At 57.7% G+C, this 27,458-nt stretch overlaps 1 protein-coding gene across 1 annotated transcript in view; it reads right to left on the reverse strand.

Moving 5' to 3' along the window:
- Window positions 1-27,458, reverse strand: part of UNC13A (unc-13 homolog A) — a 57,243-nt gene that overhangs the window by 20,644 nt on the left and 9,141 nt on the right. The window contains exons 2-25 of the mRNA XM_046671949.1: window positions 27,390-27,419; window positions 26,716-26,815; window positions 24,657-24,774; window positions 22,850-22,973; window positions 22,167-22,240; window positions 21,315-21,369; window positions 19,444-19,479; window positions 16,580-16,787; window positions 13,035-13,562; window positions 12,436-12,544; window positions 10,550-10,596; window positions 8,758-8,836; window positions 8,589-8,594; window positions 8,041-8,112; window positions 7,531-7,750; window positions 6,559-6,786; window positions 5,746-5,887; window positions 5,451-5,620; window positions 4,355-4,470; window positions 2,912-3,075; window positions 2,358-2,508; window positions 1,977-2,045; window positions 1,579-1,668; window positions 1,231-1,365 (exon numbers count right to left, since the gene is read on the reverse strand). Coding sequence (XP_046527905.1) covers window positions 1,231-1,365; window positions 1,579-1,668; window positions 1,977-2,045; window positions 2,358-2,508; window positions 2,912-3,075; window positions 4,355-4,470; window positions 5,451-5,620; window positions 5,746-5,887; window positions 6,559-6,786; window positions 7,531-7,750; window positions 8,041-8,112; window positions 8,589-8,594; window positions 8,758-8,836; window positions 10,550-10,596; window positions 12,436-12,544; window positions 13,035-13,562; window positions 16,580-16,787; window positions 19,444-19,479; window positions 21,315-21,369; window positions 22,167-22,240; window positions 22,850-22,973; window positions 24,657-24,774; window positions 26,716-26,815; window positions 27,390-27,419 — 3,071 coding nt within the window. The remainder of the gene's footprint in view (window positions 1-1,230; window positions 1,366-1,578; window positions 1,669-1,976; window positions 2,046-2,357; window positions 2,509-2,911; window positions 3,076-4,354; window positions 4,471-5,450; window positions 5,621-5,745; window positions 5,888-6,558; window positions 6,787-7,530; window positions 7,751-8,040; window positions 8,113-8,588; window positions 8,595-8,757; window positions 8,837-10,549; window positions 10,597-12,435; window positions 12,545-13,034; window positions 13,563-16,579; window positions 16,788-19,443; window positions 19,480-21,314; window positions 21,370-22,166; window positions 22,241-22,849; window positions 22,974-24,656; window positions 24,775-26,715; window positions 26,816-27,389; window positions 27,420-27,458) is intronic.

Below are 27,458 nucleotides of genomic sequence, written 5' to 3' on the forward strand. Positions count from 1 at the left end.
ACTGAACTTGGGTCAGCTACACTGAATGGAGTGGAATTAAATTTAACTGGATTGAAATGAACTCAAATAAACTCAATTGGATTGAACCTAATCAACTTGTCCAAGATCAACATCAGCCTAATTCAAAATAATGGAGATAAATTGACTTGAAACTCACCCAACCCAATTTAATCTAATTCAACTCAGTCCAAGTCAACCCAACCCAACCCTACCTACTCAACTCAACCTAACATATTCAGGCCAACTCTATCCAACTTTAGTCAATCAAGGAAATAAATGTACCTAAATACAGTGGAAATGAGCCCAACTCAACTCAGTTGAACTCAGCTGTACCTAACCAAATGACCCACCTCATCCTAACTCAAGCCAACTCAACTGAGTCAAGAACAACTTCAACTCAAGTCAACTGAATGGAAATAAATGATTTTGTACTCAATTAAACTCAACGCAATCCAACTCAGTTCAGCTCACTAATTAGCCGAGAACAATTTTAACTTAAGTCAACCAAATAGAAATAAATGGAAATAAACTGACTGTAGTTGAACTAAACTCAGCCCAACTTAATCCACTTCGCCTCCACCCGATTCAATTAAGAGCAACTGGATTTCAACTCAAGTCAACTGAATGCAAGTGAACAAGAGGAAATAAAGTTGAACAGAGCTCAGCTTCTGTGTTCTCTCCCATCAGCCGGAGCTGAGAGAGGGCCACTCCAGCTCCCGCAGCCCCCGAGATTCCCCCCTCCCAGTGCTAATCACCCTGGGCCGTAAAGCTCTGATTTCTACATCTTTCCCTCCTACTAGAGTCTAAGGTCTTCGAACCCTTTCTGACAATCTTGGGACATTGTATGTGTAGATAAACATGTGCTGAAAGACCTCAGATAAATTGAGTTGAAATGATCAAAACCGAACTCTACTCCAGCCATTCAATGTAACGCAACATCTGTTGAACGCTGACTTTATTCCAGGCATGCTGTGTTATGCCAAACTCAATGAAGTTTTACCAAAACCAAGCCTATGGAGCAGCCATTGTGTATCGGGTGCTAAGCACTTAACTATAGTTTATCTAAAGCTTGTGTCTCATTAAATCTTCTTCTCAATCCTGAGATGTGGGTTTATGACCCCACTTCACAGATGGAGATACTGAGGCTCAGAACAGTCTGTCACTTGGGAGGGGGCAGATCTGGGGCTTGGGCCAGGGTCTGGTTGCCATTCCCTATTCTGGGGTCCTCACCGGGTCTGTCTGGTACTCCCGACTGTACAGCTCGTGACAGTTGTTGAAGATGTACTCGTAAGTGGAGTTGAGGCAGGCTTTCACGCAGTCCTTCACCACCTGGCTGGCGCGGGGAGGGCTCTGGAGCTCTTGCACCTGGAGAGAGGGAGACGGGCATGGGTGGGCACAGCCAGGACAGGAGGTGCCCAAGAAGCGGCTACAAGCGGTTCTGGGCTCTGCTGGAGCAGTAGGAAAGCAGAGGGTCGCTGAGAAGGGCACAGCCCTCCAGGCGAAATGTTCCGCGTCTAGGAGCTAAGAGTCCTGGAGAGGCTCCCTGCAGAGCTAACGGGGCTGGGTCCCCTTCCCCACCTTCATCCGAAAGAAGGTGATGCTGGTGAGGAGGTCCACAGTGGATTTGAGGTCCTGGAGTCTCTCCGGGCTGCTGGCTGGGAAGTTATTCTGTTGGAAGGGAGAAGAGAGGCGGGGTTACGGAAGAAGGCTGGGAGACAGTGTCTGAGGGAAGACACGAGAGTCCCCAAGTTTCAGGAGGTGGCGGGGGTCACTGAGAACACCTTGAGGCAACTGGGGGATCTGCTGGATGCACCAAGCACGTTGGGCAGGTGCTGCCCACATATGTGGACACGTGTCAAAGGAACACATTCCACACGTTAAGATGGGTCCTCCCACATGCACGCCCACTGGGAGTGGTCTCCTCTGGACACACTTGTGCGGGGGGGTGAGCAAGTCGTCATGCATGCACTTCTCACCCGGTACATGGAGAGGTCGATCCGCAGGGAGTTATGCAGCTGGTCCAGGAGTTTGACAAAGCGCTCTTTCTGAGGAGGCAGAGGAGGAGGAAGATGGATGGAAGCAGGGACTTGGGGGTCAAATGTAGCAGCTAAAGGGGCTGCCATGTTGGCTGAGCACTTACTATACACTAAGGGTACCCCATCCACCATTGAACTGAACCCTCAAAACATCTGTTTCCATTCTACAGAGGAGTAAACTGAGGCTCAGAGAGGGCAAGTGGCTGGTGCAAAGTCACACAGCAAGTCAGATCCAGACTGGGGACCGAGGAATCACACAGAGTCTGACCCGCACAGGGTTGGGCTCTCCCTCATCCCCTAGCCCTGACCCCTGGGACTGACCCCGAAGTTGGAGGCAGCGAAGCGGTCTGAGGCAGACACATTGGTGGAGGCGGTGGTGTGCGCGTAGTAGGCATTGATGTTGGCGAGCAGGGTGCTCATGACGGCAGGCACCCCGGGGCACATGTACTTGGAGGAGAGGCAGGCAAAGTGGCTGGTGGGAGGGAGCAGGAGGCGCTGGGCCTGGTGTCCAGCCAGGGTGGGCCACATCCCCCCTGAATGCCTCCGAGACAGCATCCATGAGTGGCTCCCCTGACCCCCGAACTGCCTGCTTTCCCTCTGCCTGATTCCACCCTCCCTGCTCACCTCTCTCCTCTCTGGGTTGCCCTATTTCTGCCTCTAACTCTGCCTCTTGTCCCTGTCACTCCAGCCCCCAGCAATGGCACTTTCCTAACCTTCAGGGGAATTACATAACCCCCACCCCACCTACTGCCCCTCTGCCTCCTCCCCCCAAGAAGTCTGTCCACCCAAGATCTGCCGGTGTCCACTTGGTGCCCCACCCCCACCCCCAGCTTCCTGCACCTCGCCCTCATGTCCACCCCGGCCTGCAGCCTCACGTCATGGCTTGATAGATGGACTCGACGCCATAGCGCATGGCAAACTCATCCACAATCTCCTGGGCTGTCTCATCGTAGTAAACCTTCCAGGCATCGTCGCCCTTGGCATCTGGGATCTTCACGACTCCATTGTTCTGCACGTCCGTCACGAAGTGGAACAGGTTCTGCCACCACAAGGGAAAAGGTGTCACAGAGACTGCAAGAGGGCAGGAGGGGCCAGAGATCCCAGGTCTGGTGCGGCTTACATCATCTATTCATCTGTCTGTGCATTAGTTCATTCACCCACTCTTTCACCCACCCATCCATCCGGCTACCCAAAATTTCACCTATCCACTCATCCATCCTTCCGCTAATTCAACCACACATCCATCCACCCACCCACCCACCCATCCATCTGTCTGTCTGTCCATATATCCACTTGCCCAGCCACCCATCCATTCAACTAGGCAAAAATTCACCCATCCAGTAATCCTCCCTTCTAGCAATTCAACCACACATCCATCCATCCTATCCATTTACCCACAAATTAATCTGTCCACCCAACAATTCATCCATCCATCTACCTGACTACTAAAAATTTCACCCATGCACACATCCATACTTCCAACAGCTCGACCACACATCCATCCACCCATCCTTCCTTCTGTCCTTCCACACATCCATCCATCCATCCATCTGTCCAACTGCCTGTCTGCCCACCCATCCATAAATCCACCCACCCACCCACCCAACTACCCCAAAATTCATCTATCTACTCCTCCTTTCATCTAATAACTCAACCACACATCCATCTATCCCATGCAGCTACCCACAACCTAATTGTCCATCCAACAATTCATCCACCCACTGGTTCAACCATCCACCACTCATATATCTATCTACCCATCAATTTATCCATCCATCCATCCATCATCCATCATCCATCTTTATACCCATCTACTCACCCATCCGTCTATCCAACTACCCCCAAATTCACCCATCCACTCATCTATACTTCCAGTAGTTCAACCACACATCCACCTGCCAATCTGTCCATCTTTCTATTCATCACTCATTCAGCCATTCAATCATTTATTTATTCAACAGACTGAATTCTTTCCAGGAGCCCGCAGGCAGCTGGAAGAGACAGACCAAAACACAAACAGCCCAACCCTGAGTGTTCGGGGCTGGGACAGATGGAAGGACCTGGAGCTGGGTAGTGAGAGTCTGTCTGGAGGTCAGAGAAGGCTTTCCAAGGAGGGGGCCCTGAAGCTGGACCTTGATGGACGGAGAGTTTTCCAGGAAGAGAGGATAGCATGTGGGACAGTCTCAGGGGTCCAGGGGAGTGTGGATGGCGTGGCTGGAAAGAGGAAGGTGAAGCTGGGGCAGGCAGGAATGGCGAGTGGAGGCAATGTGGGAGGTCACGCTGAGCTCTGAAGGCAGGGTGGGGCAGGGGGGTCTCACCTCATGCAGACAGGTGTACTGGACATGGTAGGGGGCCACCTTCTCCTCGCCTTTGATCTCCACACTGATGTGTAGCCGGATGGCACCCGACACAGCGGATTTGTCAGTCCGCTTGTCTGCAGGGCAGAAAGGGATGGCTGCATCAGAGCTTCTCAATACAGCCCTGGGCTGTTTCAACGCATGCATGACTGCAGCCCTCCTGGACCCCCTGAAATTCAGGCCTGGCTGTCTCTCTGCCAGTTGGCTCCCAAGGCTGGTGTCTCTCCTGCTAGACTAGAATGCTCAGCCGTGTCTCTCCCTTCACACTAGGACCCCAGACCTTGCTTCCTCAGGCAGATGAAATTCCCAGGTCAGTGTCTCTCTCGTTAGACTAGGAGCCCCAGGCCTGCTTCTCCTCCAGGCTCTGTCTCTCCCAGCAGATCAAGCTCCCCAGAGTCTACTCATCTTCTTAGACAGGGTTCCTGAGTCTGTGCCTCTGTCCTCAGGCTAGGATCTCCAGGTCTTGCTTCCTGCCTCCCCCATCGGAATGGGATATCTAGATTTCCTCAACCAAACTAAGAAGTTCCTGGGCTCTGCTCACCCCTCACAGACTGGGTTCCTCCTACGCCCTCAGATTGGGCTTATAGACCCTGCCTCCCCCATCAGATTGGGCTCACAGATGCTGCTCAGCTTCTTAGATAGGGTTCTTGGCTCTGTAGCTCCCCTCTCAGATTAGGATTCCCAAACTATACCTCCTCCTTCAGACTGGATTCTCCAAGTTCAATCTTCCTTCTTAGATTGGATCCCTGGGGCAGTGCCTCTCTCCTCAGACTAGGATCCCCAGGTCTTGCTTCCTGTCTCTGCCATAAGACTGGGATGTGCAGATTCTGTCCCTCCCTCACCGTCCCAAACTGAACTAAGAGGTTCCTGGGCTCTGCTCACTCTCTCCGGCTGGGTGCTTCCTGCCGCCATCAGACTGAGCCCAAAGACCCTGCCTCCTCCATCAGATTGGGCTCCTAGACCACTCCTGACACTGAGTCTCTCCCCTCCAGCCTTGTTCCCCACTTTGGCTGGCTCCCTGGGGCCCACCCCCCTGCAGAACCCCACCCTCACTCACCCAGGTTGTACCACACGTCCATCTCGCCGCTGAGTGTCCGCACCTCGATGATGGTCTGCCCCAGGAAGTCGTCAGATTCCCTCTTGAACCGCTGCTTCACTCGGGATTTGATGTCATCATCCTCATCCCAAACGCGCACCTTGATTCGGTCAGAGGAGTTGTGACATTCACTGCAGGGGGGAGGGGAGGCAAGGGCAGGGGTCAGGCGGCCAGCACGGGCTGCTCTAGGAGCCCCCTTCAGCTACCACAGCAGGGAGCTCCACACGAAGGGCCGGGGGCCCCACCGGGCACTTACAAGTGGAAGTTCTCCTCCCACACGGGGTTCAGGTTCCCATAGATGGTCTTTGTCCGTTTCTTGGTCTTCCCCACCTGGACGGTGACATAGGGGTCACTGGATCCCGTCTTGTCCTTTGCCTGCAAGCCCTGGGCACAGACCACTGGGAGACACACAGGACAGATACAGTGTGGGCTCAAGGAGCAAGCCATGCCAAGAACGGTCACTGGCACAGGCTCCAGGCTGCTGCTAGGGATGCCCAGGACGGACCAAGGGCTTGGTTCTGGCCACAGGCGCCAGAGGGCACACCCACCGGGCACATTGGGCTTGAGGAAGAGTTAACACCCAGGGAACCCTCAGCCACTGAAGGATGGAAAGATGCCCCAGGACCACCCTTGGGTGGGACATTCTCAAGTGTGTGCTCCACACTGCCCCCCTAAGGTCTCCAGCAGGATCCAGCCTGCAACAGCTGTCGCCTGCTCATTGGCGCCCCCTGCAGGGCTCCTTCCCTCCCTGCTCCCAGCCTCATGTCTCCACCCCCTACTGGGGCTTCCTGGGACCACCTCCCTGCCACGCTGTGCTGCCCTCAAATCCTCTTCTTGGGGTCTGGTTCTGGGGGGCACCCACCAAGACGCACCCAGAGAGAGTGTCAGGCACACACGTTTGGAGGCATACTTGCACATCCCGTGAGCACAAATGCACACACACATGGACGTGGGGAAGACATAGACATGCTCAAGTACACGCAGCGAAAGGGAAGAAGGGGCGCGGGAGGGGGCACAGGGGGCTAAGGAGAAGGGACTCCGTGGCCACCCCGGCGCCCCGCGGCCTCACCGGTGATGCTGATTTTGGCCGACCACTTGGACGTGCCGTCCAGCACGCTCTGCTTGACCGCCTTCATCTGCTGCGTGTGCGTGGTCTTGGTCACCGCGAAGATCTCCTGGATGAGCTCGAAGATCTCGGGCTTGTTGCGCTCCCGGATCTTCATGCGGTCCTTGAGCACCATGATGATGTTCTGCGTCCGGTCCTCCGCCCCGTGCTTGGAGCTCTTCTCCGCCGCCCCTACGGACGCAGACGCCCCTCACTGTCCAGAGCGCACTCCCTCACCCAAGTGAGAACTCCCGCTCCCACTCCACAGCTTCCTCGGCTGCGGCCACGGGCACTTTAAGCCGTGGGGGTTCAGGTGAATCACCCGCAAAAGCTACAGCTGCGACAGCTTCCTACTTGCTCTCTCAATCCCCCTCCCACCAGGCCTTTCACCCTTCAATCCCCGTCCCCTCCCTGAGCCCCTCATTCCCTATCCTCCAGTCCACCCGTCCTCGTGAGTCCCCCCACCCACCTCCCTCCAAGACCCCTTCCCTTCTCTGACGCCTCTCCCCCACACTGAGCCCTTTCCCATTCTGAGCCCCCTCCTTTCTTTGAGCTAACCCTAACCCATTTTGCTGCCTCTCATTAACCCCGCCCTTTGCACTGTGTAGCTCGTCTCTGAGCCCCTCCCCACCCGTCTCTGACCGTCTCACGTCTCCTTTCCCCTCCTCTGGCCCCCTAATCCTCGCCCCACCGAGTCTGGCCCCGTAGCCCCACCCCTTTGTTTGCCCCTCCCCTCCCCGCCCTCCGCCCCGCCCATTCCACAAAGCCTCGCCTATTTCCGATGCCCCGCCCCTCCGCCCCGTCTCCGCGGGGCCCCGCCCCTCACCCACGTCCAGCCCCGCCCACTCCACAAAGCCTCGCCTATCTCCGATGCCCCGCCCCCTACCCACACCCAGCCGGCTCCAGTCCCGCTCCCCGCGCCCCGCGCTTGCTCACGCTGCAAGCAGTCTGCGTTGAGCAGGTCCTGGCACTTCTCGTGGCACTTGACGCCGCACTCGGTGCAGCGCATGCCCTGCCGCGCGATGCCCCACAGCAGCCCCTCACACTCGTAGCAGTAGGTGGGCGTGGTGGCCGTCCACACCTCGAAGTTGTGCGGCGTCGTGCACGAGATGGGGTAGATTAAGGCTTGCAGGGTCTTCTTGTAAACGTGGTTTTTCTGCGGGGAGGGAGGGCGTGCGGCATGGGGCGCGGGGCCCTAACCCGCCGACACTGTCCTGCCGGCCCTCACCCAGGTCTGAGTACAGTAAAGGCCCAGTCCTTCCCCAGCCCCACGCTGTCTGTCGGAATCCCTGGGTTCGGCGCACGGTCTGTGCTTGCTGGGTGCTGCGTCATCCAATTGTGGAGAGCCAGGAATACCTGTCTCTGCCATACCCTCCTCCTCTTCCTCCAGGAGCCCCCAGCCCCCAGCCCACCGCCCAACCGGGGGAGGAGGAGGGCCCGACGCACCAGCTCCTCGTTGTTCAAAGTGCTGGAGGCCAAGGCAGAGGTGATGCCTGCTTTTCTGGACTGGACCAGGGACTAGGGCAGGCGAGTCACCGAGGGAGTCACAGAAGTTGATTGACAGCCATGGGGTTGTCACCGAGAGCAGAATCCACAGCCAGGGTTTGGGGCCACCAGCCACAGAATCAAGCCACAGCCACGAATAGGAAACAAGTCACAGCAGCGGGAGAACCAGTGAAGAATTGGGAAGTGACAGAGGCTCCAGGTTAGAAGGGACCCTGGAAGGTGTGAGCAGCCCCACACCCCTGACTCACCCCTCCCCCACCATCATGGACCAGACTCTGGAGCCACGCTTGGCTGCGGTCACCAGCTACAGAGCAGAACCACCAGCCACACCATAAACCAAAGTGGGGAGTCACCTGCTCTCTTCCCCACCCATGAACTGTAGGATGTGGAAAGGTTCACTCCCGAGAACCCATGGGTTGGGGCCAGTTGGAAGAGCTCAGTGCAGGAGTCTGGGGAGGAGGCTCTGGGGCCAGGTCACCATCACTCACCATGGCCTGAAGTGTCCATGCAGCACGCAGGGTAGAAATTAGATTACGTTAGTCCCAGAGAATGCCTTGCCAGCCCCCAGCCCAAGGTCCGCCATGGGCAGTTGTACAGGTTGAGCACTGCTTGTGGCAGGCCTGCTCTGCTGGGGGAGAGGAGGGCACAGGCACTCACCAGATCACTCACGAGGGGGATGGGCTTCCTCTTGCGGATGTCTGGCATGCTGTCAATGATGATGAGACCACCGCCAGGGCTGCAAGACACACACAGGGCATCAAGGGCCCAGGAAAGTCCCCTTCCTCCAACAGACACCATCTGAGGCCTGGGCAGGACAATTGATCTCCCAGGGTGTTAAGAGTTGAGTTGTGTCCCCCAAAAAGATACACTGAAGTCCTAACCCTCATTACCTCAGAAAGCAACCTTGTTTGAAAATCGGAGGGTTGCAGATGTAATTAGCTAAGATGAGGTCCTAGTGGGATGGGCCCAATCCAACAGGACTGGTGCCTTTATAGAAGAAAGACGGGCATGTGACAGGGCAGGGACTGGAGTGCCGCGTCTACAAGCCAAGGAGTACCCAGGGTCGCAGGCAACTCCCGGAGGCTAGGAAGGCAAGGAAGGATTCGCCCTCAGGCATCAGAGGCGGCGCCGCCCACGCCGGGCTTTGGACTTCTGGCCCCCAGAACAGTGAGAGAAGTTCCTGTCGTTTGAAGCCCCCTGTTTGTGGTAGTTTGTGACAGGAGCCCTAGGAAACCAAGACCCTGGGCCTCAACTTCCTCATCTGGGAAATGGGAGATGATGCCGTTGCTCACGTTTAATGAAAATTTGAGTTAAGGCAAATCTAAATAATGTCCTAACATATCAATGAAAGCTTTTTTTATGCTCAAGATTGCAAATACACGTGTGTGTTTAAAATCTATTCTGGAAGGAGCGACTTCAGAGCCCGTGGGAAGGAGATAACTGGAAATCGTTTCTGCTGCCGCCACTTGGCAGCTTTGCCGTAACTGGTGAATGTGAAAATGAGCACCGGGGCGATGCCACGGGGGCCTGTCCAAGCCCCCTTTCCTGAGAGCTGCACTCATCCAGAGTCTTCTGGTGTGCCTCCTCACCAGAAGGCTCCACTGGCCACTGAGGGGGGGGGGAGGGGGAAGGGGAGAGAGGGAGGGAGAGAGAGGGGGAGAGGGAGAGAGAGAGATGCCTGGCAGCAAGGGATGCTGGAAGGGATGCCTGAGCGCCTCCTCCAGAAAGCGTGTCACAGGAAGGCCCAGGGCGGCCTCGCCTCAAGGCTCCCCTCCCAGGACCCCTGCTCCTCCGGGGTCAGGGCTCCATCTCCCTGCCCGTTTGCAGAGGACGAACAACAGAAAGAGGTCACTCTTCTGCTGCTATTTTAAAACAGTAGTGTCACTGAAAAATATCTTTTGCATCTTCTAAACTCACCACCCAAATTCTGAAAAAAAAAACAAACCTGAAAATGAGTAACTAAAGAAGTTAGATAAGACAAAACGCCCCATTTAAGACCAAAGGACTGGTGTCAATGAAAGAGGCAGCAACCTGGCGACAATCCGAGAGTTATGAGCAGCATGGAAGGAGGAAGCGCCCTCCAGGGACACAGGTGTACATGCAGGAATGGGTTTCTCCTCTAGCTCACACTGATTTCCAGGGGGAAGTGGCTTTGAAACACGTGAGTGACTGGGAAAAGGCAAGGACCTCTCCGGACTCAGTTTCCCGATCTGTAAACTAGGGGCAGTGACCCCAAGAGTTTGTGGGAGCATCCTACATGTTACTATCTCGGGCTCCTGCCCCGCCTGAGTGCCCTGTGACGGCGCCCACCTGATGTCACCCATGCTGTCAGCCCGGGCCCTGTCTAAATGGAGCCTCTCCCAGCCCTCCCCGGCCTGAGGCTCTGTGCGCACCCGCCACCGGGCTCTGGGTTCACACCTTCCTCCCGCCCCGCAGCTCCGTTACTCACCCGCCCTTGAACCACAGCGATTTGGACATCTCTCCTTCTCCCCGGGCCTGCAGGACACACACAGACATGGTCAGTGTGGCGGCCCCTTCCCAGGGTGGGGCAGGCACCAAACCCACTTCTGTCTCCCCTTGGCCTGGGAGTCAGAAGGCCCAGGGCCTAGTCCTCACTGTGTGTCCTTAGGGAGCTCACTGGCTTTCTCTGGGCCTCCATCTGTCCATCTGTAAGATGGGGAGAGAGGAGATGCTCTCTGCCACCAACCTCAGCGGGCTTGGCCTCCTGTCTGTCACACCTGGGGATTCGTTAGTGTCATCTCCCACAGCAGCTCATGCTCCACAGCCCTAGGATTCTCCAGAGCTGGTCAAACACTCTCACGATTCCGTCATTCTCTAAACTCCCTTCAGCTTCCCTGGCTCATCTGATCTTGTGCCCCAGGGCCTTTGACAGAGCTGTGCCACCTGTTTGTATGCCCTCCAACCTGCACCTGACCAGCCTCCACTTATCATTCAGGTCTCAGTGTAGACCCAGGGTCAACACCCCCCACCTCCCTTGCAGCTAAAGGGCGGCATGGTGGGGGTGGGGTGAGGAGGATCCAGGACTCGCTTCTGAAATATTGTTAAAGTATGTTGGATATCCCTTCTCCTTAAGTGTCACCTCCTCCAGGAAGTTTTCCTGATTGCTTGGAACAGTTTTATGCCCCTTCTGTGAAACCCAGAGCTCCTGCTCATGTTTCTTTTTCTTGTCGTGTCACTGGTTGCATTACAAGGGTAGCTCCTATTTTTTCATTTAATTTGCTGACACTGAGAGTTATTCAGTTGACTTTGCTGTACACCCTTTTCTGCCTTTCAAATTGAGAACCATGAGATTGTATTGCTTAGTCAAAAAAATGCTATTTTACAACTAAGAAGAAATTTGATTGGAAAACTCTGTGGCTCTGATGGTTGATGGCCTAAGACTCTGGGCGTCTGTTTAGGATCTCCTCCTGCTGGCCTCACCCCAGTTTGGAAGGTCATCCTGGATGGTGACACGGCTTTGTCCCCAGCTCAGAGCAGGCTGAATGGAGGAAGAAGTGAACGGCCTCACTCCTACTGCCCATCTGGACAGTCACTCTGACCCTGAGGCCAAGTCTCTCTTTCACCTAATTCCTTTTCCGATACTGACCAGACCTCAGACCCTTCTCAGCCCTGACGCTGACCACACTGCGACCCCAAGCACTGACTTCTTCCCCAACACCAGTTTTAACCCTGACCTCTGATCTCTGACTGCTGCCCTGACCCTGACCTACATCCCTATCCCTAATCTCTATCTCTGTTCATGAACTTGACCCCTGACATGGGTATAGCCATGACCTCAGCTTGACTTCCGCTCCAGGTTCCAGCTCACCTCTCCTCCTTCCCCAGGAAGAAACCCCAGGCTGGGCAGGGGAGGTTGGGCGGGGCCTTGGTGGGCCAGCTAGTTTCGGGTAGAGCAAGCAGGCACGAGTGAGGCCGAGGAAGGGCTTCTTTGGGCACGGTGGGGTCAGGGTGCTGGTGGGGCCAAGGAGGGGTCAGATGGGACAGGGGCTGGGCCAGGAATGGTAGGGCAGGCGACCAGGGTAGGCACGGTTGGGGCTAAGGAAGGGCCAGGCCGGGGGTGTGTAGAGAGGCTGGTGTGGGGGGCGCCAAGGAAGGACCAAATGTATGGGGGCATAGGCAAGATGGGTAGGGTGGGGAAGTGGGCATGGTCAGGCTGGCATGGGCGAGGCTAGTGAAAAGCCAGAGTAGGTGGGGCGTGGGCGGAAAGGAGAGGTGGGCGTGGCCCGGCTGCTGTGGGCGTGGCTCGGCTGCCGTGGGCGTGGCGGGGCATTGGGCACGGCCAGGGTGGGGTGGGCTGGCGCTGCTTTCGCTCACCTCCTGCAGCTGCAGCCGCACTTTGTTGAAGGCTCGCAGCCAGTTGGCCTTGGCCCTGGACATGGAGTCCTGACCTTCCTGGCCTTCCTGATCCTCTCGTGGCCTGAAACTGAGGCGAGGAGTTTCATGAGGCTCCAGGGCAGGCTCTCCTTGAGCAGCACCCTGCGAGCGATGCCGGGCCCTCCGTGGGCTCCCTGTCCCTTCAGAGTCAGGATGCCCCGCCTGTGCCCGCTCTGAGTGGCCTTGGTGCCACTGCCCCCTTCCCACATGCCCATCACCTCTCTGACACCTTTGGGTCCCCGGCTCCCCTTTCCACCCTCCTGGCCCCTCTGTCCCTTTGTAATCCTATTTGCCCAGGGTCTTTCCCATGCTCTTGTGGCCTCGGCTCCTCACACCCCTAAGATCCCTTCATGACCCCACCTGAGCCCCTCGGACCCCAGTGAACCCCTTTTGACTTTTCCCACCTTCCCATCACTTCTGATCCTTTCAATAAACCCGTGACCCTGGGACAGCCTCCCCCACCCCCCAGGCCCACGCTGGCCCTGTTGCCACCCCAGTGACTCCACGACCTTGTGACAGCCTTCAGCCCCTCCCGTTACCTCTCCTCAGCCTTGGGGGGCTCAGGTTCTGGCACCCGCTCAGCTGTGGGCCCCTCCTTGGACACAGCTGACTCAGGGGCTGCCTTGGCCATGTCAGGGCCCTCAGTAGGAACAGCCAGGGCCTTGTCCTCCTTCTTGGGGGCGGCCGGTGGGAGGCTGACACGCTTGAAGTCTTTGGGCTCAGCCACAGCCACCTCCTCACGCTGGGCATAGCCACCGATGTCGTCGGGCACCTCCTCCTCCTCCTCCAACTCCTCCTCATCCTCAGGCAGCTCCTCCTCCTCCTCCAGGAAGTCCTCCAGCTCCTCCTCCAGCTCCTCCTCCAGCTCCTCCTCGTCCTGGTCCCAGCGCGGCGAGTCCTTGTGGTAGCTGACCGAGCTGTGGCAGGAGTGGTAGGAGTCGCGGTCCCGCTCGTCCTCCAGCTCGGAGCCCTGCAGGCTCTGCTCGTCCGGCTCGAAGTCCTCGCTCAGCTGCGAGCTGCCCTGGCTCAGCTCCCCGGAGGAGGCGTAGTGGCTGCTGCCCGTGGGGCTGTGAGGACAGGTCAGGCCTCAGGGGCCAGGGTTCAGAGCTGCTGCCCACCCGAGCCCCTGCCACACAGGTTCCATCACCCAGCCATTCGCTCAGCACTGGTTGAGCACTACTGTGCACCAGCTCCCGCTCTAGGCACCAGGGAAACACAGCCATGAACAAAAGAGACAAAAATCCCCGCCCTCGTGGCATTTACCCTGAGAGGGCAGGCAGTAAAACTAGATGGATGACATTAGTGATCATCGATGACCTACTGTGTGCCACTCCTGTCCAGGCACTGTGGAGGCTCCGCCCACATGACGGGGAACTCGAATCAGTGTCCTTGCCATGGCCCCCTTGGAGACCTAGTGCTCCTGAAACTTGAACATAGCTGCGCCTGGCTCTTGATGTCCCCCCACATGGACCTGCTCCTCCCACTGCTGAGTCCCGCCTTCACCAGGGAGCCGAGCCTCCTCGCCTCCGCTCCTCACCTCAGCCTCATTCACAGCCCAGCTGTGGGGGGCGCCCTTGGCTCCACCTCACAGACAGATGCAAAACGCACCCACTTCCTTGCACCCTGGGTCCCACCCGAGTCCAGGCCTCCATCTGCACTAGATGCTGTCCATGTCCGCCCCCATCCCGGACAGGCCCTGTTTCCTGTGGAAGCAGCAGAGGGGCTTCTTTGAATCGTAAACCCAATCATATTCCTCCCGTTTCAAGCTCTACCATGGCTCCCAGAGCCCTTGGAACAAAACCGGAGGCGTGCCCTGCTCCCCAGTGTGGCCCAAACCCTCCAACCCCACCCCCGACTCCTGTCCCCCTGCTCCAGCCACCTCGGCCTCCTTGCTGTTCCTCCAACACCTACACCTGTGCCCACCTACCCACCGCCTCTGGGCCTTTGCACTTGCAGTGCCCTTGGCCAGGAACACCCTTCCTCATCTGCTTCATCCAGCAAAATCCTTCAGTGCCCATTGAAACGACACTTCTTTGAAGGGCTCTCCTCCACTGTCCGGCCAGGTCAAGCCCTCTCCCTCCCTGTTATCTGCTCCTTATATGTGCCCTGGATCACACCCGACATGACCAGGAAGAAAGATGGCTCAGTTTCTCTTTCTGCCCGCCGTTTTCCCTCTGTATCTCTAATGCTTTGCGATCCGACCCAGTCAGAGACCCGTGTGGTGCAGTCTCGAAGCCATGATGGCACCAAGGAGCATACGGTCCACCAACGACATAATGATTTCATTCCACCCAAGTTCTGCGTTTGCCAAATCCCCTCGAGGAAGGAGGGCAGGCAGCATGACCCATGGGCCACCACTCATCTCCCTTCTAATCATTTAGTCAGTCAACAAACAGCATTCCTTGTCTTACATACTTCCTCCACTCTCAGGGACTGAGACTCTCTTCCCTGGCTGGCCCCAGCGATGCCACAGGAATCACAGTGGGGGCTCCTCCCTCTAGTCCTGTTTGCTAGTTTGCACATGGCTAATGGCTTGTAGGGCCGGCCCTGACCCTCACAGAGAGCAGCGGTGGGGCGGCAGCAGGTGCTATTCGGCTGTAAAGGACTCCAAGCTCCGTCCGCGGGCAAATACCCTGACGTCCACCCCAGCACATTCCGGGGCCTCGGGAGCGAGGGGAACCCAGGACCGAGACCCCACGCAGGCCTGGACACGCCCCCCCCCCCGTGTCCTCAGGTGCCACGTGAATTGCCCAGGGCCGCGCGGGGCGGACCTGGCAGTCATGAGACTCCTCCCACGCTGGCTCTGACATTTGGGGTCCAGCTCAGACGCTGCCCCTGGTCACCGTGCCCTCAAGGCAGCCGCCAGGGCCCTCCTGCGCGGTCGGCGCCCCCCTCCAGGCTTTAGCTGAGCTGTTTCCTCTGCCTGAACTCCCCCTGCTCCGCCAGCTGCCACACTAATCCTTCAAGGGCCACCCCCAGGCACATGCCTCCCGGAAGCCTTCCTGCCCCTCCCCACCGCTTAATGGAGGAAATGTATTCTTTGGGGAACAAACATTTTGGAAGAAGACCGATGACAAAAATCAGCAAGCCACTCGTCGGTACCCAGTTGGTTCACCATAAACACCAGTCTTTACAATGATTTACCAGGTGGGTGACAGCAGGCAAGTGACTTGCCTTGTCTGTGCTTTGATTCCCCATCTGTCAAATGGGTCCACTAACCTTCCCACCCAGAGGATGAAGTGAGATGATGAAGGGAAGGGGCTGGACCAGCGCCGGACACCCAGTTAGCTCGAGTCCTGTTACCTGTGCTGTTGGCCTAACAGTCACTACGTGGCCTCTCCAGGCCCCACTCAAAGCGCTTTACAAATCCCCACCCGGTTTAGTGCCGTGTTTGTCACTGTTCTGTTTAGAAACCAGGACTGGGGAGGTCCAGGCAGTGAGGATGGGTGGCAGGTGCAAGTTTCAGCCTCACAGGCTCAGGGACCAGCACGCTGCATGGGGCAGGGCCATGGCCCACGCCAGCCAGGGGCCCCGCTCCCGGGCAGGTCTAGGGACGGCCCACTTTCAGAGGAGTGGTGACAGTGGCTGGACCGAGCGGGGCAGCTCCCCAGTCACGGAGCCCATGCCTGTGGTCAGGACTCAGGGGCAGGGCCACCAGGAGGGCTGCGCAGGACCGCCCTGGGACCGCCGGCCAGCCTCGCTGGCAGTCTTTCTTCCCACACCCAGCCCCCACTGACGCTCATCTCCCCCCCCCCCCCCCCCGCCCCCATTGGAGAGGACACAGGGACCAGCGCCTCTTAAAGGGAATGCAAGGCGCCCCCGTACTTCAGGGGAACCTCTCAGGGGCCTCCAGACTCCCCTCTTTCTTCAGCCAAAGCGGACTCCCTTGTGTCAAGCTCATGGCGTCCTCACGCAAGATTTGGGTAAAGACAGGGCCCTGTTTCTACAAGAAGCGTAGGCGCTGCCTTCTGAGCCCCACTTCCCTCCACTCCCCCTCCCTCACTCCAGGAGCCAGAACAGGACACGGGCACACACACGCGCGCACACACACACACACGAGCATCCCTCGCCCTGTGGTGGCTACCTGAGGGCCCGCGGCTCAGAGAACTCCTCGTAACTGTGCATGGAGTCACTGTAGGATTCCCGGGACCCCAGGGGCGGTGGGCGGACAGAATACTGGTGGACCGAGGCATTGGGCTGGGATGTCGTGTAATAGGGTGGCGGGATGCTGTTGCTTGTCTCGCTGCGGTAGTCACTGTCCCGATCATCCACAGCACTGTCAGGGTCATCATCTGGAAGAGAGAGGAGGTGAGGGGAGACAATGAGGAGGGAAGAGAGAGAGAGAGCACACAATGAAGGCCAATGCAGTCTCTCAGACTTAGGGGGTCTTCACTGGCTGCTAACCCAAGAAGAGGAATCTTTACCAGAATGAATGAAGGATCTTGGGTCATGTTAAGAGAGGTATAGGCTTTAGAATAGGGGAGGTGATAATCCGGCTTTGCCTCATGTGGGTCATATTAGATCTAGAGTCTGGAGTCCAGGGTAGGTCCTACAATGTGAGGTGGACAGGGACAAATTGGAGGGTGTCCTTCAGCTCAACTGTGACAACAGACTTTGCTAAATTTCAGGCTCTCTGAAAACAAAATGAGTTTTTCCATCAGGCAGTGAACTTCCCATAACAGAAGTCAGGCAAACACTCTGGGGGAAGCTGGAGGGAGATCGGGAGGACAAGTTGGAGTATAAACACCCTTTGGCCCTCAGAGATTTCTTACGTCCAAGGATGGAGACCCCGGAACTGAACTCAAAGTGCAGGAATGAAGAAGGGGCTGTGACAAGGGGCCATCTCCCTCACAAAGGATTAGATTCTAAGACTGACGAGGCCACCACACACCCAGAATCTATTGCTAAATGGAATGGAGTGGGCTTGCCGAATTCCAAACGTTTACTAAGAATTAGAAGATGTTTTAGCTTGGTTTGGTTTCCTTAGTAAATAGAAAACAGGTTTCCCTTCTTAATAAAAAGAGAACAGCGTTGAAGGATGCTAATGTGGTGGGACGGGAGAGACGCCCTTTATCTAGAAAGCAACACTTGGGCTGCAAACAAAACTAAACAAAATTAACTGCTGGTTGGGCGGCCCCTGGTGTGCCCGGCCCCTGGTGTGCCCGGCCGCGGGCTTAACTTGCTGTGATTTTAAACCTCAAGGGGGTGGCTTATACCTTTTTATGCCTTTAAAGTATGTTTGCTCATTTCTCTGGTGTTTGCATATTCTTTTTGCTCTACTGTTTTAACCTTCTCCTTTTTCAGCTAATAGAGTCTGTTTCTATCTATTCAAAAAATAAGTCCAAATTTTTCTAATGTGGTAAACTGTTAAAAATTAATTTCACACTTCACGTAGAAAGCTATCTGATGCATTTCTTCAGTCATCTTGCCTTCAGGACAATGTTCGACTCACTCCAACCTGCAGCGCCGGCCCCGCCAGGCGCCCTGGCTTCCCGCCACCTCGTTTGACTTGGGCCACTGTGACCACAAGCTTTGCCGGCCCCTGCCCCGCACGACGGCAGTCTGACACCCTGGGCGCCTCGGCGGCGCTGGCGTCACAGGCAGATGCGAATTTCCACGACTCAGATTTGTGGCAACGGGCGACACTGCGGTGCTGTGAAGGCCTGAAGCCGCGGCTCTGACACCTGGGCCGTCCCCCACGAAACTCGCGACTATTGGTCAATGTCACCAAACTGCGTCTCTGACCGACTCGTTTTCCACGTGGCGGTCTTTTTATCGTCTTTAGCCAAATCGGCCTTCTTTCTACCAAACTGCCCTCAACTGGGCTATGATGTCGCCAATGAAATCGCACGGGGCTGTGTGCGCCTTCACCAAATTCATGATTTTCTGACACATTGTCTGTTTTGGGGACAAACTGCTTTCTATTGGATTCTTTTTGCTTTTTTCCAGACTCTACTTGTTATCAGATAATTTTTGACCAAACTGCTGCTCCTGGCGAAGTCGTTCTCAGCCAGTCGTGTTGACAGAATGGTCTGCTTTGGACCCACTCGTCTTTGCTCTTCTTGACCCAATTATCAGCTTTTGCCAAATTGGTTTTAACCAAAAGCCTCTTTGTTTCTGACCGTATTGTTTGTTTGTGGCAAACCGGTTGTTAGCGAGTCTTCTTGTCTGCCGAACACCAAGCGGTTTCTGTCTGACTTGTTTTTGACAAACGGTTTTGGGTCAATGAATGTATTTGTCAGCAGTTTCCCCGGTCCTGGAGGGAGGGCAGTGGGAGCTGGTCCATCGAGCCGGTGAGCAGGAGGAGCCCCAGCTGGTGGAGGAGGGGAGGGGAGGGGCCGATTCCTGCTCAGACCAGAGGACTGGATTTCTCCAGAAGGGGCAGGACGTCCGGGAAAGGGAGCTATTCTTTAGAGAGAAAAAGGGGCATCCAACATGGGGGCCGGCTTGTCCCCGTCCCCTGGGGGCAGATTGGAGGAAGGGGCGTGTGTGAGGGGGCCTGAGGTCTCAGGAATGACGTCTGCCTGGGGTCCCTCCCCAGCTGCTCTGAGACCCTTGCCCTATCACCTCTGAGTGACACTGGGGCCCGTTTCCAGGGGGAGGAGGAAGGTGGGAAGACAAAAGAGGACGGAGCCCTAGGAGAGGTGATGAGGTTACACATGGGGGGGGGTCACCAGCCCGGTGGAGGAGGCTGGGCTGTCTCAGTGCCCACTCCTCCCAGCTGACCCCCCCCCAGTGGTGGTACCCACCCCCCACCAGACAGAGCGGAACCCCCAGGACGGATGTGAGTGGCCGGGGGCAGGAAGGCACGACAGGGGTCCTGCCAGTCCTCTGGGCAGCATGTGCCAGCCGCAGGCTCCCTGCTCCCCTGCACGGCGGGGCGGGGCCTCAGGGTCACCACGGCACCCACTTCCCCATGGCCTCCCAGAACATCGGGTGGGTACTTACTCTGCTGCTCACCCCAGCCAAAATAATTCCAGTTGCCTAAAAAGAGAAGGGGCAGAGACAATAAAAGAGAGCAGGCAGTGGGGGGGACCCTAGGGGGCTCCCCCATCCCCCTCATTCTCCCCAGCTCCTCCTCCCACCCCACGACCCCAAGCCCCTCGTGCCCAGAGCATGTTCTCAGGGCGTCACTGTACTGCTGACATTTGTCATGTCTGCCTTCGCCACCTTGGGAGGAAGGCAAAATGGCCCTGTTGTTTTGCATGAGGCCACAGGCCCAGCCAGGAAGTAACAATGGGACATTTAGGTGCAGGGTTTTCCAGTTCTGAAGTGTGGGGTCAGCATTACCCACGCCTTCCCTCCCCCACCCGTGGATAAGGAAAGAAACACTGAACCAGAAATTCTAAATTTTGAAACCCCTGTTGGGTGGGGTTTTATCATTCTGTTCATTTTACAGGTGAGGAAACAGGGCTCAGAGAGGTGGAGTGAGCAGCCTAAAGTCACACAGCCTCTGAGCATCAGAGAACCACATCTTCGCCTCTCATTCCCAGCACTGGCATCTTGGAAAAACACCGTGGACTAGAAGCCTGACGCCTCTGACCCTTGGCTGCCTCTTCCTTGAAAGGGGGGTGAAGAAATCTCCCTAGAGGACTTGGGGTAAATGCTGGCTGGCGGGTCTCCACTCCCGAATCAGAGCAGCCCGCCCTGAGCCCACCAGCCCGGGTCCTCCGCCTTCCACTCCTGGCCCACATGCCTGGCCCTGCCCCACTGCAGCCCTGCAACGGCCCCATTCCCTGCGGAGGGCTCGTGACTCCTGCCGGGCAGCGACGGCCCCTCGCCTGGCGGGGCAGCCGGGGGCTGCCTCAGTGTCACATCGCAAGTTGGTGCAGGAACTGAGTCCCCGAGTGCGGCCCCCAGCTTGCACCCAGGCTCCATCATCACCGGCCTGGGCATGTGGCAGGAGGGCAGCGGGCACAGGGGAGGCTGCGAGAGGAGGAAAGGAGGAGGGGGCAGCAGCTGGGAGAGGAGAAAGAGCTGAAGGGCTGGGGTGGGGCGACACGTCCTGAGCGGGGGTCCGGCCCTGAGCTGTGTGACCTGCCACGTCCTCCCCACTCTGGGGGACTCGAGGGCGCTTTTAAGAGAGACGCCTCCCCGGCCTGGGTGCGTCTGGGCGTCCACAGGGCCAAGGAGAAGTGCTCTGGGAAACTGCAGGCTGGGTGGTGGGGTGGCAGGCGGAGGAACATGGTCACCATCGCCATTACTAGAGGTGGTGCAGTGGGGAGAGAAACCAGCTCGGAGTCCCTCAGACCTGCGTGCAAATCTTGGCTCTGCCTCCTGCCCGGGGTGTGGCCTTGGGCAAGCCGCTTCTCCTCTTGGGCCTCAGTTTCTTCATCTAAGAAAGCCGGTGGACTGAACAGCCTTTGTCCATCGCGCAGGCGCCTATGGCCCGGGAGCCGGTGGCACTGCCTGCCGGTGTCATCTGTGCCATCGGCCTCTGGGCTGCTTGGGGGTCTGTGTCGGCCCCAGGAAAGTGTGTCTCCTGCAGGCCCTCTTACAGGAGCTGAGGACTCTGTGAAGTGTTTTCCCAGCCTCCAGACGGCCCGGGCCCCTGAGAGCAGGGGCTGTCAGCCACCCCATTCCAAAGAGAGGGGCTCTAAGCATCCGAGAGGGCCCCCGCATGCCTGGGGCCACACAGCACGGCAGGACTCAACCCCAAGTCCCCCATCTCTTCTTCTTTCCACCCCACCGTGAGCAGATGCTGTGCACTCGTGGGCCCCATGTGCCTGGAGGGCAGTGACCCGTGGGACAGGACAGGCATGGTGTCGGGGAAGGGAGCGGGTCAGCCGATGCCCAGGGCAGGATTGAGCGGTACTTACAGCACTGGTTGCTGGGCACGGGGAGAGGCTTGTCTTGTTCGTCTTGGAACGAATACTGAGGAGGAGGGAGGGAGGGAGGCTCCTCTCAGGGGAGGCCAGACGCCAGGGGACCAGCACGGTCCTCTGCTCTGCCCCCTCCTGAGTCCCTCCTCCTCCCCAATCCCCTCCCTCTGGAGAAGAAGGATGCAGGCGTCCCCAGAGAAAGAGGAAGACAGAGGGAGACACAGACATGCAAATAGTGAGAAACAGAGACAGAAAAAGGAAAAAGAGGCACAGATGAGGGAAAGAAGCAGAGAGGAGAGAGGCAGCTGAGGGCAGGGGGCTGAAGGGAGAAGACGATGGCGGGTGAGGTCGGCCAGCAGTCATCGTCGTGTGGGTGCTGCCCCCAGAGCCGCCTCGGCTAGCCTGTTGTTTCCTCCCGGCCCCCTGCAGACAGCCTGCTGGGCCACACGGGGCCTTTGCACTGTGTCAGCCCAACCCGAGAAGAAGGGGGAGGCAGCCAAAAGCAGAGGTGAGGGGCTCGAGCTGCTGGGGGAGGAGAGCTCTCCCAAAGGTCTGAAGGTGTGACTCGAGGAGTGGAGGGGTGTGAGGCCTGCCCAGGCCCTGCCTCCCCTGGAGGGGATTTTGGCAAACGCAGGACTTGAGTCGACTGAAATCATTACATCGTTGAGGGACTGTCTGTTCCTTGGTGACATCGTGGTTTGAGACTGGACCACATGGGTTGCTGATGTAGTCAGGTTACAAAGAGTTAGAGACACAGACAGAAGGGAAGACAGGCAGAGAGAAAAGCAGAGCAGAGGACACGGGGAGACACGGAGAGACAGACACAGGAGCAAAGTCCCCCACGCCCACCTCGTCCTGGTCCCGCAGGGCGTTCAGCTGCTCCAACTTCTTGGCCCAGTAGCGCGCCTCCTCCTCAGGAATGTCTGGAAGCACAGCCCCGGCTGGGAGCCTGCCCTCTGCCTCCACCCAGTGCATCCCGCAGGCCCACAGGCTGGGCGCCGTGGTGGGGGGACAGGGCAGGACCAGGGGCGCCCCAACTGCCCCCACTCCAGAGCCGCCTTGGGGATGGCAGAGGACGGGCAAGTGCATGCATCCTGGCGTCCCAAGGCCGGGGAGCCATGAGTTGTCAGAAGGCTGACGTGGAGAGAAGCGAACTGCTTCCGGGAAGGAAGGGAGGCCTCCCGTGTCTCCTCCTCTGTTGTCTCTACAGGGCTCTCTCGGCTTCTCTGCCTGTCTCTGTCTCTCTGTCTCTCCTCCTGTCCCCAGCTCACCCCCGCAGCCTAAGACCTCACCGAGGACCAGCCAGGACAGCTCAGACCTGAGCCCTGCCTGCCGAGCGGCATCTGCTGCCCGTTGGCACCGCAGGAGCCGGGCGTGCTCTGCATATGGCAGGCGCGTGTCTGCTGACTCGCTGCCTCCTGGAAACTCCTCTGGGGAGAGGACACCTCATCCTGGGCAGGGAGCGTCATCTGGACCCACTCAAGCCTAGCCACTCTCCTGGGACTTGGAGGGCGTCCTGCGCCCCCCCTTACCTAAGGGGAGCTCGAAGCGGGTGTCAAGGAGGATGCGGTGGAAGGTGGGGTCCTTGGTGCCGCAGATCTCACTGTCCGCCATGATGACCTGAGAGTCCAGCGTCAGCCACTCTCCAGGGCCCTCCTGGGGTGAGTGTGGGGTGGGGTGACAGGGGCAGGTCCTAGGTGAGGCGAGCTGGACCAGGGATCTGCTGCATGCCAGCCAGCAGGCCCCCTACTCTCACACGAGGTGCCTCCCTCACCCCATCTCACCCCCACCCCAAGAGCAAGGGCCACGTCCCCACTTTACAGATGAGGAAACTGAGACTCAGAGGGAAGGCCCCAGTCCAGGGCGACGTGGTGGGTCCAGGGAACTCAGAGGCAGGGACCCAGAGAAAGGGTCCCGCGGGGTCAGGCAGGGGCGGTCACAGCCTTACACAGCCACTCTCATCCCTGATGAGGTGTTAAGTGGCCCTAGCTTCAGCTAAAACCCTGATGCTCTCACTACCCAGGGAGGAAACCCCCCAAGTGAATGGACCAGTCCCCCTTGATTCAGGGATATGAGCCCTTGAGCAGATGGGGCTCACTCTGAACCTCAGTTTCTTCATCTCTCAGATGAGAATGATGTTCTGCAGCATCTGCTTTCTGCGGCCCCAGAGAGAGGCCAGCAGGGGTGAGGGTAGTAGTCCAGGGTCCCCTGCATGGGTCACTGCTGCCCCGGGTGACTCAGCCTCCCTCCCACTTGGAGGAGCCACTAAGGAACTTCTGGGTCATCCTCAAAGCCTCCTTTTGGATTCACTTGCCTGGACTATTGCCCCCATTTCCTCCCTCTCCATTCATTCATTCATTCATTCAAGGATAAATCCTCTCTGCCTGGTCCCTGCTGGGCAATGTCAGGACCTCCAAGACCCTGAGACAGAGCCTGACACAGACACCCCCAGCCCCAAGGGGTCAGGGCATGGCCAGAGGGAGGGAGAGGGGCTGAGGAAGCCAGTGGGAGGTGAGGAAGGGCTTCCTGGAGGAAGGAGGGGAGGGCAGGGGAACCTGGCTTAGAGGGTGATGAAAGGGACACCTGTAGCCCAGAGGACAGCACATGCGAAGGGTCAGAGGTCATCTTTGGGGCCTGTAAGGGATGGAGGTTGAGGGTGGGTGTGGGTGGGGATAAGGCTGGCAATGTGGGCAGGTGCCATCAAGAAGGCCTCCCAAGGGAGATGGGCAGGGAGGGCAGGAAAGGGCCCTGGGGTAGTCAGACCCTGCTGGAATCAGCACGGAGCGGGTGAGAAGGAGGCCAGGGAGGAGGCCGAGGTTACTGTCTGGGACCCTCGGGGCGGGGCAGCCTTCTGCCCACACACAGTGCTAACTGCCCACAACCTCCCTTCTCTTTCATAGGAATACATTTTTAGCTGGGCCCAGGGCTGTGCAGCTTAAGACTACATTTCCCAGATTCCCTTGCAGCTAGGTGGGGCCACATGACTAAGTTCTGGCCAATGGGATGTGAATGACGTACCATGAGCAGCTTCCAGGTTGGGCCCTTAACTGGGAGGGTGAAACCCCTCCCTTGCCACCTTTCCCTCCCCTGATGGGAATGCAGATGTAGTGGTGATCCCCAGCAACCATCCTGGGCCATGAGGTGAATGCCACAAGGAGAGAAAGGCAGAGCAACAAGATGGAAGGTGTGTAGACTCTGGTGACTCTGGAGCCGCCACCACAGCCCCAGATATCTACCCAAACATTGTCAGGGGATGGAGATAAGTGTCTATCTTGTTTAGGGCACTGGCCTCTGGGCCCCTCCCAGGCACTCCTCCCCAGTCTGCAGTCCACCACTCACTTCATTGGACTGGCGGATCGTCCGCAAGGGGATCCACACGGTGCCCACCATCGTGTCCCAGATGAGACCCTTGTTCCACACTTCCACCGTCAGTCCCAAATCTAGGCGGTTGATCTCGCTGTGGAGAGAGGGGACGGGCACGAAGGGGCAGCAGTGAGGGAAGGAAGACTCAGGAAATCGGTTCACTCACATGAGGACACACGGCCAACGGGAATCAAACCCAGGGCTGGCTGAGTCCCAGACTGGAAATACAGAGGCTCTTGTTTCACAAAGGGGAAACTGAGGCCAGAGGACTAAGTTACATGCTCAGGCATCACAGCAGAGGCAGGATTCCAAGCTGGGAGGGAAGAAGGGAGACAGATAGCACACATCTCCCGCACCCCGACTCTCCTGGCCCTTCCTCGAGCCCTCAGACCCGAGAATGCTGGCTGAGCAAGGCGGCGCCCGCAGCTGCCATGGCCCCCTGTGATGGCAGGACAAGGGCACTTGCATGTCACCCCTCTCCAATCACGTGGGGACACCCCTGAGCATGGGAACGATCTCACCTCTAAGCACTGTCCCTGCAGCCCCACCCAGAAATATGCAGATTTGGGGGAAAACCTCGGTGAATGTCCAATTCACTGAATTCACCAATTTACCAAAGATTTACCTTAAGGACTGTTCTCCCTGAGTATATCTGTTGACTGTGACCTGGTCATTCAGGAACTGGCTCTCAGGGAATTGGGGACCACCCGACGCCTCCCCCTTCACGTCTCCCCTGGAGTCAGAGGGCCACACCTTCCATCCTTGCCCCGATGCCCCTCTGCTCCAGGACCCCAACTCTGGGCCCTCTCATGGCCTCTACCACTGACAGTGCCCAGCCACGCTCTGCATAGGGGCTGAGGGCTGTCTGGGTCCAAACCCTAGCTCTGCCAGATGCAGGCTGTGTGGCAGTGAGCAGTGGCTGTGCCTCTCTGGCTGCGTCCTCATCTGTAAGATGAGGGTTACGATAGCTCCCTCCTGCTGGGGCTACGGGCAAAATCAGTTTAATCTTGGCCTCAGAAGAGGGTGTGGCGCGTGCTGGTGACCGTCAGCAGAGCAGGTGGGACAGAGCATGAGGCCCGGGGTGGCTCCAGGTTGAAGGGAGGGTCCAGGTCATGAATTCATTGAATAATTAGGCAAATATTTATTGAGCACCGACTGTGTGCCAGGCCGCGTGCTTGGCATGGAGGTCACAGTGGGGACAGAGACCAACTGGGCCCTACCCTCCTGAAGCTCACAGTCTGGGGGGCAGGAGCCAGAAATGCGTCAAAAAATCACACAAGTGACTAAAATAACAGTTGGTGGCAAGGTCTGAAATTACTCTTCAATTGCAGTTTGCAGGGGCTGGTCAGGGAGAGCTCTCCTGAGGAGGTGACACAGCTGAGACCCGAAGGACAAAAACAAGCCAGCTGGACAATCTTCCTCAGCAAAAAGAGGAGGATTGGTGGCAGATGTTAGCTCAGGGCTAATCTTCCTCAAAAAAAAAAAGTAGAAAAAAAGTCAGCTGGGAGGGGTAAGGAGGGAGAGAGAGGAACAAGTACAAAGGCCCTGGGGCAGGAATCAGCTGGACCTGTGGGAGGACTGGTGCAGACAGGGTGTGGCTGGGGCAGGTGAACTGGGGAGATGGAGGGAGATGCTGGCGGGAAGTCACAGGCTGGGCCTGGGGAGGGGTGGCTGCGGGAGGAGTGTGGGTTTTGTTCTGAGGCCAACAAGCCACGAGCCATGGGCAAGTTTGGAGAGTGACAGGATGTGATTTGCAGTTTTAAAAATATCCCCCTGGCTGCCTGAAGGAGGACAGATTGTGGGAGGCAGGTGGCAGCAGGAGGCCAGGGCGGAGGCTGACGGGCAGCAGGGGCTTGGCTGGTGGCCTTGAGATAAAGGGAAGTGGCTGGACTCGAGAAGTGCTTTGGAGGCAAAGCTAATGGCTGGACATGGGGCCAAGGGAGGAGGGAGGGGAGTCCCAGACGACACTGGGTGTCGGGCTGTGCTCTGTGGACCAGCAGGGGCGGGGCTGTGCCGGCGGTCACTGCAGACTCACAACATGAAGTCTTGCTCCCAGCTGGGCTGGCTGCCCCGCACGGCGATGGTCGTGCTCTTGACATTCTGCACCTTCAGCGTCACATACGTGTTGAATTTCTCTGCGGTGGTGAGAGCAGAGGTCAGCACAGGAGCTCAGGGACCCCCGTGCACCTTCCCGAGCTCTGGACAACCCGCTAGGATCCCCCAGGGGCCGCCCCAGGCCCAACATACGGTGCTGCGTCTGTGCCCCCCCGCAGGCCAGCCCCCAGCGCACACCCCACCCCCGCCCCAGAGCACAAGGGAGGGGCCTGGGCGCCAGGGGTCTGGAACTTGGGGTGCCTGATCCTGCTGCTTAAAAATGACCATGTCCAGTAGCCTTAGTTTTCAACTGGGAAGAGCGAGGCCCCAGACAGGGGAACAAAATTGGGTATAAGAACCTCTCTTCATCTCCCTGAGCCTCAGCTTTCCCACCTACAGCCTCATCTAAGGGTCTCCACCTTGTCCCTCAGGGTCCCAGGAAGGGCCACTGGCTCAGGGTGAGCCCACCTCCGCTGGGACCCCAGGCCGAGTCTGACACGCTCTGCGATGTCAGCAGGTGTAGAGCCACTTCTCTGGCTCAGGGCCCCTCCCCGGTCTCTCCAAGAGACGGACAGACAGACAGCATAGGACAGGGCAGGAATAGAGATCACTTACCTTGGGCACCATCAAACTTGGCTTTTTTGACTGTGGAGAGAGACAGGGACAGGGAAGGGAGACGGGGGG

This window comes from Equus quagga, chromosome 9, assembly GCF_021613505.1.
Source record: "Equus quagga isolate Etosha38 chromosome 9, UCLA_HA_Equagga_1.0, whole genome shotgun sequence".
Taxonomy (NCBI): Eukaryota; Metazoa; Chordata; class Mammalia; order Perissodactyla; family Equidae; genus Equus; species Equus quagga.